Source organism: Rutidosis leptorrhynchoides, chromosome 8 (genome assembly GCF_046630445.1).
Source record: "Rutidosis leptorrhynchoides isolate AG116_Rl617_1_P2 chromosome 8, CSIRO_AGI_Rlap_v1, whole genome shotgun sequence".
NCBI classification, from domain to species: Eukaryota; Viridiplantae; Streptophyta; class Magnoliopsida; order Asterales; family Asteraceae; genus Rutidosis; species Rutidosis leptorrhynchoides.
Genome location: NC_092340.1, coordinates 39,274,859 through 39,287,352, shown reverse-complemented (window position 1 = coordinate 39,287,352; position 12,494 = coordinate 39,274,859). Strand labels below are relative to the sequence as shown.

At 34.0% G+C, this 12,494-nt stretch overlaps 1 protein-coding gene across 1 annotated transcript; it reads left to right on the top strand.

Annotated features, from left to right (window-relative positions):
• Nucleotides 1-5,725: 5,725 nt before the first annotated feature.
• LOC139863330 (uncharacterized) lies at nt 5,726-10,621 on the top strand. Its single transcript, XM_071851966.1, has 10 exons — nt 5,726-5,810; nt 6,659-6,732; nt 8,667-8,810; nt 8,957-9,026; nt 9,155-9,195; nt 9,281-9,361; nt 9,427-9,674; nt 9,846-9,934; nt 10,063-10,211; nt 10,469-10,621. The coding sequence occupies exons 1-10, from the start codon at nt 5,726-5,728 to the stop codon at nt 10,619-10,621; spliced, it is 1,134 nt and encodes a 377-aa protein (XP_071708067.1).
• The last annotated feature ends 1,873 nt before the right edge of the window (nt 10,622-12,494 follow it).

The following is a 12,494-nucleotide window of genomic DNA, read 5'->3' as shown; positions in this document are numbered from 1 at the left end:
AGCATGGAGTTGACTCCCCCTCAAGTAGACATCGCTTCAGCTGTTACATCTTTTGAACATGTCTCATGCCAATGTTATGAACGCGTGTTCTGAAAATAGCAGTTGGAAGTGCTTTCGTGAAAAGATCAGCAGAGTTTTTGGTGGATTGAACATATCTCATTTCAATCTGGTTGTTCTTAATGAGATTTTGAGTGTATGAGAAGAATCTAGGAGGTATGTGTTTTGTTCGGTCACTTTTGATATACCCTTCTTTCATCTGTGCTATGCAAGCTGCATTATCCTCATAGATAGTTGTTGGACTTTTATCGCGTTCTAGTTCACAAGAATCAGTAATGAGTTGTGTCATTGATCTCAACCAAAAACATTTTCGAGTAGCTTCATGTAATGCAATCACTTCGGCATGATTTGATGATGTTGCAACAAGTGTTTGTTTTTGAGAACGTCATGATATTGCAGTACCTCCATTTAGAAATACATATCCAGTTTGAGATTTAGTTTTATGTGGATCAGATAAATAACATGCATCTGCATAACCAACCAAATCTTGTTTTGATTAGTTAGAATAAAATAATCCTAAATCAGTAGTTCCTCGAAGGTATCGAAATATGTGTTTGATCCCATTCCAGTGTCTTTTGGTAGGAGCAGAGCTGATCCTTGCCAATAAATTAACTGCAAAAGAAATTTCAGGTCTTGTACAATTTGTAAGATACATAAGAGCTCCAATTACACTAAGATATGGTACTTCTGGTCCAAGAATATCTTCATGATCTTCACATGGACGAAATGGATCAGCTTCAACATTGAGTGATCTAATAAACATAGGAGTACTTAATGGTTTTGCCTTGTCCATATTGAAACGTTTCAAAATCTTTTCAGTATATGTTGTTTGATGTACAAGTAAACCATTAGGCATATGCTCAATTTGTAAACCAAGGCAATACTTGGTTTTTCCGAGATCTTTCATTTCAAATTCTTTCTTTAGAAGTTGAATGGCTTCATGGATCTCTTTATTTGTACATATGATGTTAAGATCATCAACATAAATAGCTATGATCACATATCCGGATGTTGTTTTCTTAATGAAAACACAAGGGCAAGTAAGGTTATTTGTATACCCTTTGCTTATCAAGTAATCACTTAATCGGTTATAGCACATATGTCCCGATTGTTTTAAACCATATAAAGATCTCTGTAATTTAATCGAATACATTTCTTTGGGTTTTGCATTTGATGCTTCTGGTACCTTAAATCCTTCAGGTATCTTCATATATATATATATATATATATATATATATATATATATATATATATATCACTATCAAGTGATCCATATAGATAAGCAGTCACAACATCCATGAGATTCATTTCTAAATTTTTAGAAACTGCCAGGCTGATTAAGTATCTAAAAGTAATTGCATTCATAACAGGGGAATAAGTTTCTTCATAATCAATTCCCGGTCTTTGAAAAAAACCTTGAGCTACAAGTCTAGCTTTATACCTTGTAACTTCATTTTTCTCATTTATTTTTCGGACAATAATGTATCTGTATCCTACAGGTTTTACATCTTTAGGATTGAGAATGATGGATCCGAAAACTTTTCTTTTATTGAGTGATTCTAATTCAGCTCGTATTGCTTCTTTCCATTGAGCCCAATCATGTCTATTTTGACATTCAACCATAGATGTTGGTTCTGGATCATCATCATTATTCATGATGTCATATGCAACATTAAATGAAAATTTCTCATCAAATTTTTTCATTTCATTTCGGTTCCATAATATTTTTTAATATGCATAATTAATTACAATTTCTGTATTGACATCATCAATCTCCTCTGCAGTAGGAGTACTAATTTGTGGTTCTTCTTGAACACTTTCTTTTACCTCATTATCAGCTGATTTTCTTTTTCGAGGATTTTTATCCTTTGAACCAATTGGTCTTCCACGTTTCTGACGTGGCAAAGATTCATCAGTGACGTTATTACCAGCTTTTGGAATTTCAATTCGAGCTGGAGTATTTACTGCTGGTATATATGATTTTGTCACCATTTTTGTATCTGTAAATGCATCAGGCAATTAATTTGCAAGTTCTTGTATATGCATTATCTTTTAAACTTCTGTCTCGCATCCTTTTGTGTGAGGATCAAGATACTTTAATTGAGGTTCACACCATGAAACATCATTTTCTTTATTTTTCATTTCTCCCCCTAATCTAGGGAACAATGTTTCATTAAAATGACAATCAGCAAAACGTGCTGTAAAAACGTCACCTATCATAGGTTCAATATACCTTAAGATTGAAGATGTTTCATATCCAACATATATTCCCAACCTCCTTTGAGGACCCATTTTTGTACATTGTGGTGTCGCAATTGGAACATACACTGCACAACCAAATGTTCTAAGGTGAGAAATATTTGGTTCTTGACCAAAAGCAAGTTGTAGGGGGGGGGGGAATATTTATGACTTGCACTAGGTCTGATGCGAATCAATGCAGCAGCATGTAAAATTTCATGACCCCATATAGATACAGGGAGTTTTGTTCTCATTATCAATGGTCTAGCGATTATCTGTAAACGTTTAATCAGTGACTCGGCTAAACCATTTTGTGTATGCACATGAGCAACAGAATGTTCAACAACAATTCCTATAGACATGCAATAGTCATTAAATGCTTGAGATGTAAATTAACCTGCATTATCAAGTCTCACCCTTTTAATGGTGTAATCAGGAAAATGTGCTCTCAATTTAATAATTTGAGCAAGAAATTTTGCAAATGCCACATTACGACTTGATAACAGACAAACATGAGACCATCTGCTAGATGCGTGTATTAGAACCATGAAATATCTAAATGGTCCACAAGGTGGATGAATTGGTCCACATATATCATCTTGAATTATTTCAAGAAACATTGGTGATTCTTTCTCAACCTTAAGTGGTGAGGGTCTAGTTATCAATTTTTCAAGAGAGCAAGATGTACATGGAACCATTGTATTATGATGGATTTTTCTATCCTTTAGTGGATGTCCATGAGTACATTCAATAATCCTTTTCATCATTGTTGATCCTGGATGGCCTAATCTGTTATGCCAAAAACTGAATACACCAGGATCAATATATTTTTCATTAACTATCATATGTGTTTCTGGTACATTTATATGTGTATAATGTAATTCAGAACTAAGTCTTGGCAGTTTTTCAACCACATGACTCTTGTCAGTGATACTTAAATATTTCTCATTTTCTGTTGTCACTAACTGATAATCATACCCATTAAGGTATATGTCGGAGAAACTCAATAAATTTCTGCTTGACTTGGGAGAAAATAAGGCATCATTTATTAAAATTTTTGTACCATTTGGTAGTATGAAATTTGCCTTTCCTATCCCTTTTACCAAGTTAGCAGGTCCTGATATTGTATGTATAGTTCCTTCCGTTGGTTTTAGATCAATAAAATATTTCTCGAATTTAAGTATAGTGTATGTAGTTCCACTGTCTGCTATACAGAGATCTCCACCACTTGATTGATGTTGTATTCCAGCAAAATTCATATTGAACTTCATATATAAGAAATAAATAGTGAGTACATTAATATTACACAATATTTTACACGCAAATAGATAGTACTGAAACATTTAGCAAACATAATGACAAAGACAGACGATATTAAATCGTTTATTTTTCGAAAGATACACAACAACTTAAACATTCAAGAAATCTTCATATAAATCAGATGGTTTCTCAGTAACTGTTGGATCGAGGTTATCCACAAAGTTTACTTCCTTTTCTTTATCTTTCAGCTAATGCTGATACATCTTAACAAGATGTTTAGATGTTCGGCAAGTATTAGCCCAGTGGCCCATTCTACCACATCTGTAGCAAGATTCTTCAGAATTTTTAGAAGAATTTTCTTCAACATCTTGTTTAGTGGGCTTGTTTTGTGGTTGATATTTATATTTTCGTGGATTATTATTTCTTTGACCACCACGGCCACGACCACGACCACATCCACGCCCATTACCATTACCATAAGGATAGTTTCTACCATAGTTATGGCTTTTGGCATGATGATGGTGATGGTTATTATAACCACGACCTTGCCCGCGTCCTTGTCCCTGTTTATAATTATTTGCAGTATTTGCTTCAGGGATTGCAAGTGTACCAGTAGGACGGGAGTGGCTCTTTGTGATAATGAGAGTGCGATTCATTTGGCTAGAAATTCTATGTATCATAAGCGGACAAAACATATAGATGTGCGGTATCATTGGATTAGAGAACGTCTTGAAGATGGTTCGTTTGAACTTGATAAAGTTCACACCGATGATAATGGTTCCGACATGTTTACAAAGGCTTTAGTAAGTGAGAAGCTCAAGGTATGTTGCTCGATCGCCGGGATGGCGAACTCTTCCTCATAATTGGAAAGGGGGAGATTTGTTGGGTTTATTAGTGGGTTTCCAATATGATGAAGCTTTAACCCAAAGTCTAAAGCCCAACAATTTAGGCCCAAATGGTTTGTTGACTTGGTAAAACATTTGAGGGCATTATTTTTGAATTGTGTCCAGCTATCTTCAATTGATACGAGAGAGAGAGATCAGATAGAGATCAAGAAAAAGAGTGAAAAACACATTTCCCGTCTACAGTGACAGCAGGCCAGAAAAGAGACGATCCCCGGAGATCCGACCGTTGACTCTTCACGATATTTGGGCTGTGTCTTCCGGACATCAGTGCCAATATTTTCAACCGTTGAATTCATCTAAAAAGTCCTGTAGCTCGTGATTTTATTGCTGGAACAGAGGGCAGTTTATTGATAGTGTTGTTCATCTTTTGTCTTTAATTTCTTCATATACTTGTTGATTATTGTTGTTCAAGAGTATGATGATGTTGTATACCTCTAGTTGAGCTATAGAAGGATTATTGTATTGCTCTCTTGTTGATGATAGTGGAATTTAAGTGGCTTACGAGTCTCGTGGTTTTTACTCTCGATATTGAGAGGTTTTCCACGTAAAAAGTCTCGTGTGTATTGTGTGTGCTTGATTATTTCGTATTTGCTGATTTGGGACAGAATTGGGGCTGATTTGTGGTGATTGTGGTACACCTTATTTGTTAGTTTCCTCACGGGTTCATACGGGTCGGGAAATGTTTGTCAAACGGGTTTGTTTCCGTTTTGTAGATTGCCCGTTGTGACTTATTTTCCCATCACCATTAACTGGTGACATCAAAACATCCACCTTATATACCTTCCTTCATGTTTTATGCTGAATAGCATATCACACTAATCCTTTAAATACCCGTTGACCTCATTGTCTTTAGTCTAGACAATTTAGCTCTCAGGTGTATTTATAAATACCTAGCTGTCTACCCGTGTCTTAACAATATAATCTTTTTCTATGTTGCAATGGCGATATTTCTCTTAGCGTTTATGGTGGAAAAGAACCTGAATATGATGACAATATCTTCTTTTCAAAATCTTACTTTATATCAATGATGAAATGTTGGTGAATTAGGAGTCAATTGCATGAAGAAGTAAATATTAATAAGCATATTAATTTTACATTTATGGCTACATTAGTGGTATGTTTACTTGGTTGTGGCATGTACTATTGTTGGTGCATTAGTGGTATGTTATTAAGGATTTGATTTGCTTGCTTTCAAAAAATTGTAAAGATGTTTTTGTTTCCCATTCGTGTTTTTCTAGGAAATATGCCGCGCTATGATGATCGCCATGGCACTACTCGTCTTTATGTTGGACATTTGGCTTCACGCACAAGATCACGTGACTTGGAGGACATCTTCAGCGCATATGGAAGGTTCGTAGTTTAACTGCCATAAATGTTATTTAGTCTGTTTTCATTTATATATGTAAATGTAAATATGTATTTGATATTTGATTGAAGATCTATCCTCTATGGATAATCTGTTGATACTAACTGTGACTGATTGAGTTCATTTTATAAAAAAACATACGACCATTATCCTTCTCATATTAGTTTTTCTAATTTTAATGTTATCATATGAATCCTTCAACTCATGTTTATGAATTATTTAACCTTCTGGCTGCATTGGGTGAAAATATCATTAATTAACTAAAAGATGGCTGGACATTCTTGTATTCACTTGTGACTTGTGAGTTACTTACGACCTACGTAGCTTGATCGATATATGGAATTCTACTTCTAGGTGTGTCGAAAGTTAAATAAGTGCCATTATTGGCTAACTTAACATTAATCAAGCCATTGTAAAAAAGACTCCCCCTATACACATGTCAAGTAAAATTAACTTCTTGATCTTTTGAAGGTCTATGGTGGGAGGTTGCCTTTGGTGGAAAGAGTTGTTATTCATGTTGGGCGATTCTTTCTATAATATTGTGCATTTTCTATTTGATGGAAAAATGGTTGAAAGTGGTGTTTAGTGATTCTTTGAGGGGTGAAGTATCAACCCTTTGGTACATAATGTCATGATGGCCTTACTATTTCTGGCACCCGTTTAACGCATAATACGTGGTGTAGATATGAAGCGTGACTTTGCCTTTGTGTTACACACTTTCTTACATGATTACTTTATAATACAGGTATAATACTGTTTTGTGTATTGCTTACTGCTCTTGAAAGGTTTCACCGTTACTTTGTTTTGTTTCTCTCTATTTATATGCTTATAGGAATTCAGCGAGCCTATAGCTTAAATGGGCGTGATGTCGATGGAAGTCGTATCGTGGTGGAATTTGCAAAATGGGTATTGATTTTCTATTCTTCGTATTGATATAATTTGATAATACATAACATGACAAACAACTTATACATTCTTTGATACGTCATCGGCTCCATGAGACCGTGACCGCAGTGGTCCCGGTAGGTCTCGTGATTAAGTGATTTTCTTGGTAGAGGTCCGCCACTAGGAGCAGGCCGTTGCTTCAACTTTGAACTTGATGGCCATTGGGCACGAGATTGCAAAGCTGACGATTGGAAGAACAAATGTTATTGATGCGGAGAACGTGGTCATATCCAAAGGAATTGTCTAAAGAGTCCCAGGAAAGTGAAACCGACAACATAGAGGTCATTCGGACTTGTAAACAACGTGATGAGCGGACGACCATGTTTAGTAATTCTAATATGTTTAGTTTTTACTATTTATGTCTACTAGGTTTCGACGAAATGCATCTAAACACTTTAAATAATCAGCAAACTTACTCGGTTCAACATCATACAAACCAACGTTTAAAGTAGGAACATACTCATTTGCATTGACCAAGCTGGTCGGTCTCGCACCTCCTGAGTTGATAACTTCTAACTTCTTTTTTTCTAGTTTTTAGTGATTTCCTTTCAACATCTTTTTGCTTTTTTTACGGTCATTTCGAACCTACAATCAAACACAATTATTTATTAGGCTGATCAGGATCACGATCACGATCACGATCACGACAGCGACAGCAACAATTTACGAAGTTAAATGTATACTCGGTAAGTAGAGGTAACCTGGTTTAGAAAATATGTCAAGAACAACAACAACAACAAATCCGAAAATAATTTCATACGCATAAGAATTCAATATAGTCTACAACAAATAAAGCACATAAACCCTAATTTCAAACAAAGTCACACACACAAATCTTACATATGTACATAAACATACATACCTAATTTACACGACTTATTCAACAAATCTAACTCACAATCTCAAAAACTAATTAAACAATTATAAAAAAAGTTAGTACCCCTCGACGAGAAGTTTGCCTTCTGCGATTACTAGTATCTGTGGACGTCACCATTTTTTTTCCTTTCACCTTTACAGATAAGAAAGATACAAAAAATAAAATCAAGACCTTCTTGTTTAATCAACGAAAATCACGTGAATATCGTTATCAGTTTTCACTTGCTTTTTTTTTTATTAAACAATAGGGTCTTGATTTTGTTTTTTCTATCTTTCTTTCTTATATGTAATGGTTAAAGGAAAGAAACTGGTGGTGTCCACAGATACTAGTAATCGCAAAAGGCAAACTTCTCGGCGAGTTATGCTAAACTTTTTTTTAATAATGTTTAATTGGTTTTTGAGATTGTGAGTTATATTTGTCGAATAAGTCGTGTTAATTAGGTATGTATGTTTATGTACATATGTAGATTTGTGTGTGCAATTTTGTTTGAAATTAGGGTTTATGTGCTTTATTTGTTGTAGACTATATTGAATTCTTATGTGTATGAAATTATTTTCGGATTTATTGCTGTTGTTGTCGGCATATCTTCTACGCCAGGTTACCTCTGCTAACTATACATTTAACTTCGTAAATTATTGTTTTTAATTATTATTATTTATTTATTACTGTGATAAACCTGATAAATAATTATGTTTGATTGTAGGTTCGAAATTACGATAGAAAAAGAAATTGAAAGGAAATCACAAAAACAAGAAAATTAGAAGTTGGAAGTTATCATCAACTCAGGTGTGAGATCGACCAGCTTGGTTAATGCAAATGAGGAAGTTCCCACTCTAGACGTGAGTTTGTATGATGTTGAACCGAGTAAGTTTGCTGAATGATTATTCAAAGTTTTTAGACACATTTCGTCGAAACCTAGTAGACAAAAATAGTAAAGAACTTAAACATGTTAAAATTACTGAACATGGTCGTCTACTCATCACGTTGTTGACACGTTCGAATGACCTCTACGTTTTAGATATCTTGGAGCGATGAGGAATTGAAGATGATTGAGATAAGTTCTTTGTATTACGAAACGATGAAACATAAAGCTCAAATTGATAAGGACTTCTTCTCTGAAACGATGAAACATGAAGCTCAAATTGATAAGGACTTCTTCTCTGTAAAACATGTAGGAATTACATATCTGTCAAGTCTATGCGCTATTCGTCTCTTAAATAATTGTTTGAGATTTTGTTTCTAGTAGTGAATCACTAAATGATTAAGGTCCAAAATTTAAATGTTCATAAGCTTATTACTTCTATGCAGGTTCTTGACCAGTTTCCTGGATATTTTGAAGATGTCATGTTGCACGAATTTAAGTATGAGTATAATTTAGGTATAGGATCTTTTAATGTCAATTGTCAAATTATATTTTTCTAACGTTTAATAGACATTCATTCATTTTGGAATTTAATCGAGCATGAAATGCAAACTCTTCTTAATATGTCCTAATAAATGTTTTAGTTGAATCTCGAGCATGGGTCAGCACAAGGGGTGTTTCAATGGTATCATGATTTGAAGACTTTTTAAACAATTTACAACTCTCTGGCATGTATGTGAAGGTTCTAGTACGAGTAAACACTTTCTTAGATTCCTTTTGCAGACTTCTTTAACCACGATTCATTTTTGGAAACAGATGTTTTAAGTGACGACTTCACACAAGTATCAGAGGTAATCTATAAACACATATGTCTTTAACAATATCGTTAAACTGCTGACCGATTTGGATTCTACAGGTTATTGCTGATGAGAATTATGCTCCTGGAGATGAGGTTTTTATAAGATATAGGAAGTTTTCAAACGCTAGACTTTTATTGGACTTTGGATTCGCACTTGCGTACAACAAATACAATCAGGTTCAAGTTGAGGTCAATGTACATCATCATGATCAACTGCGTGAAATGAAGTTGCGTCTTTTGGATCAACACGTAACACCAGCCTTGAAAGATGTTAACGATTTATGCTCTCAACGAATGTCTTCATTGTGAAGTAGGTATTCGTTATTAGAAATTTTAACCAGGCGTTACATTCTTGATTATGTGAAATCAATCTTAAACTAACTACACTGCATGATATAATATAGTTTTTTGTATTTGTATGTTCGATTTTTTGGCCAATTCGAAGGGCTTCTGACTGGATTATTGTCATTATACAGGGAAGTCAAGTCTTCCAGTTGCAAAGGGTGGGGAATTCCACAATCATTGCGTGCACTTGCTCGTGTTCTATGTTGCACCTCTCCTCAAGGTATGTAACACTAATTTATAATATTTTAAGGATGTATAGTTGTTACTTGTTAGAAAGTTGACGTCTTTGATGGTTAGATAAAGGTTATGCATGTTGTTATTGACGCTATATGTTTATGTGCTCCTCAGAGTTACAGGATTTAGCTACGAGCGCAGCCCGGAATGATGGCCGTCTAGCTCGAATTCCGTTAAAGAACAAGGAAAGAGAAGTGGAAGCACACCAGTTTTTGGTTTCAAGATTCAGTAAAATGATTGGAAGTTATAATGTAGCTCTTGAGGTAATACCACATTAATATAATTGTAGTGCTTTGTGACTTGTGAGTCAGTTATATAAGAAATAGTCCAAAGGGATACAATCAAAGTTACCCAAAGTACACTTATAAATTTATTGGTACCCTGAAATGTATTTTTATTACAGTTTTAGTGAAAAGTTTGACGATAAATGAACCAACCTGTTCTTGACTTGTACTTACAGGTGCCCGTTATGACGCTTACATGTTTTAACCAATTTGTTTGCTTATTCAATACTGACTAGATTCCGTTGCTGATTTTACAGTCTCTTCCATTATCCGGAAAACACAAACGAAGGATGCAGCTGGCTCAAGATCTGCTCAATGGGGAACTTCAAATCCTTGAATCTGCTTCATCATGGCTAAAAAACTACTGTGAAACCTTGAAGGACTTGTGATGTGGGTTTTTATGTAGTGGTGCATGTTAAGACGCTACTACACTTTTTATTTGTAGACATTTTGAAGAAACATTTTCAACTTATTGTATACTTTACAAAGCTGGCCGTTCGTGTAAAAGGGGCTAAACTATCGTCTTATATATGTTGCTTTCATTTTGTTTCTTGTTGCACTTTAATGGTTAGTGTACACGAAGACTACATCCGTGTAATTAATATACAATACGATAATTTATTTATATTTATATTTTAATAAATTATCAAATAATTTAATATTTTAACTTAAAATTTGTTCGTGTAGTAATTTTTATAATAAATCACACTTGAATTTAAAAGTGAGCCTCAATAACTAAACCCATATAAGATGGCCCATTGGTTACTATCGAACTTGTAAATTTATGTATACCAGGGGTGCTATTAGTTTGTTTGTTTTTGTTTTTTTTTTGTTTTTTTTTGTTTTTGGACAAAAAAACAAAAACTTTACTAACATCTTAGTCTCCAAAAAGGTGACAAGAAAACAGAGATACAAAAGGACATACCACAACAAAAGGCTCGATGGCAGTAAACAAAACCTAACCGAGACGCTAACTAAAATCGAGCCTAACTGTGGGCTAACCAAAACAAAGAAGACACAAACACCTAAACGGGACGAGAACCAATCCAAAATAAGAACAAGCAATAACCAAATCAAGAGCCGAAGTTAGAAGGTTTGATGACATCTCCCTCATTCGCCTTGAACGTGAATGTAGACTCGATACCCACCCCGTCAGAATTGAGACCTCCATTCCTAAATTCGTCAAAGAACCCAACATCTGTGACAACCCGGAAATTTTCGACCAAATTTAAACTTTATCTTTATATGTTTCCGACACGATAAGCAAAGTCTGTAATGTTGAGTCTCGAAAATTTTGAAACTATATTCATGTAATCAAATACCCTTTGACTGTGCTCTACGATTCACGAACATTTATGTGTATGTAGATATGTATATATATAAAATATAGTTATATTAATTGAAAACGTTATCAAAGTATTAGATGTATAATACTTTACATGAACATATTGTTTCAATATAAGTTTAATATGTTTATCAACGGAATTAAAAGATAATATCAAATGATTGAATTATTAGATATATTATGAGGTGGTTACGGGTCTCTATTGTGAGGTCCACGTTGATTTGAGAAATCGTTCCTTTTTAACGGTATTCGGAAAAAATGGTAAAGAGATTTACAAGTAAGAACAAATGTGTCAATTAACGAAAGTTAGACAAAAGTTAGTGGAGAATTGGATTTCATAATATTCGATTGATCTATTTTCAAACGTGCGGAAACGCTTTTCGATTCAATAGAATATGTTTATTAGAATGTTTTGGTTTTAAATAACATAACTTGAATATATAAATAGGATATCAATTATTAGAATTAAATATATAAATGACTCGCAACATGTTTTTAAAACGTGTTTATGAATATTGAATATATATGATTTCAAAATGATAGTAACCCTTGTTTATTTGATTCAATTGATATTTAGATATATTAATTAGAACGTTTGAGAAATTAAAATAAATGTTGGCGCATAAATGAATTATATAAAATTACTAGGTTTTGAACCCGTGCGTTGCACGTACGGCTACTCAAAAATCGTTTCAAATTCCTTATATATAAGGAGCTGCAGTAGTGAAAGACTATAAATTACTAAGCAAACATTATAGTTTCTAAAAGTCATCTATATATGTATGTATACGCAATTACTAAATGTATCCATTAATATCAGATGCTATTGAGAGTAAATACATACAATGTTCTCACTAATTCCAAAAGAACAGAGGTAAAATACATGTTATTGATTTTTTCGAAAAAAATACTTGTTA

What these genes read in the sequence shown, in the direction of transcription:
- LOC139863330 (XM_071851966.1), top strand. Translation starts at nt 5,726, where the DNA reads ATGGCACTACTCGTCTTTATGTTGGACATTTGGCTTCACGCACAAGAT. An exon ending in ATCTTCAGCGCATATGGAAG is followed by an intron (nt 5,811 to 6,658) that starts GTTCGTAGTTTA and finishes ATATGCTTATAG; the next exon opens with GAATTCAGCGAGCCTATAGC. An exon ending in TTGATAAGGACTTCTTCTCT is followed by an intron (nt 8,811 to 8,956) that starts GTAAAACATGTA and finishes ACTTCTATGCAG; the next exon opens with GTTCTTGACCAGTTTCCTGG.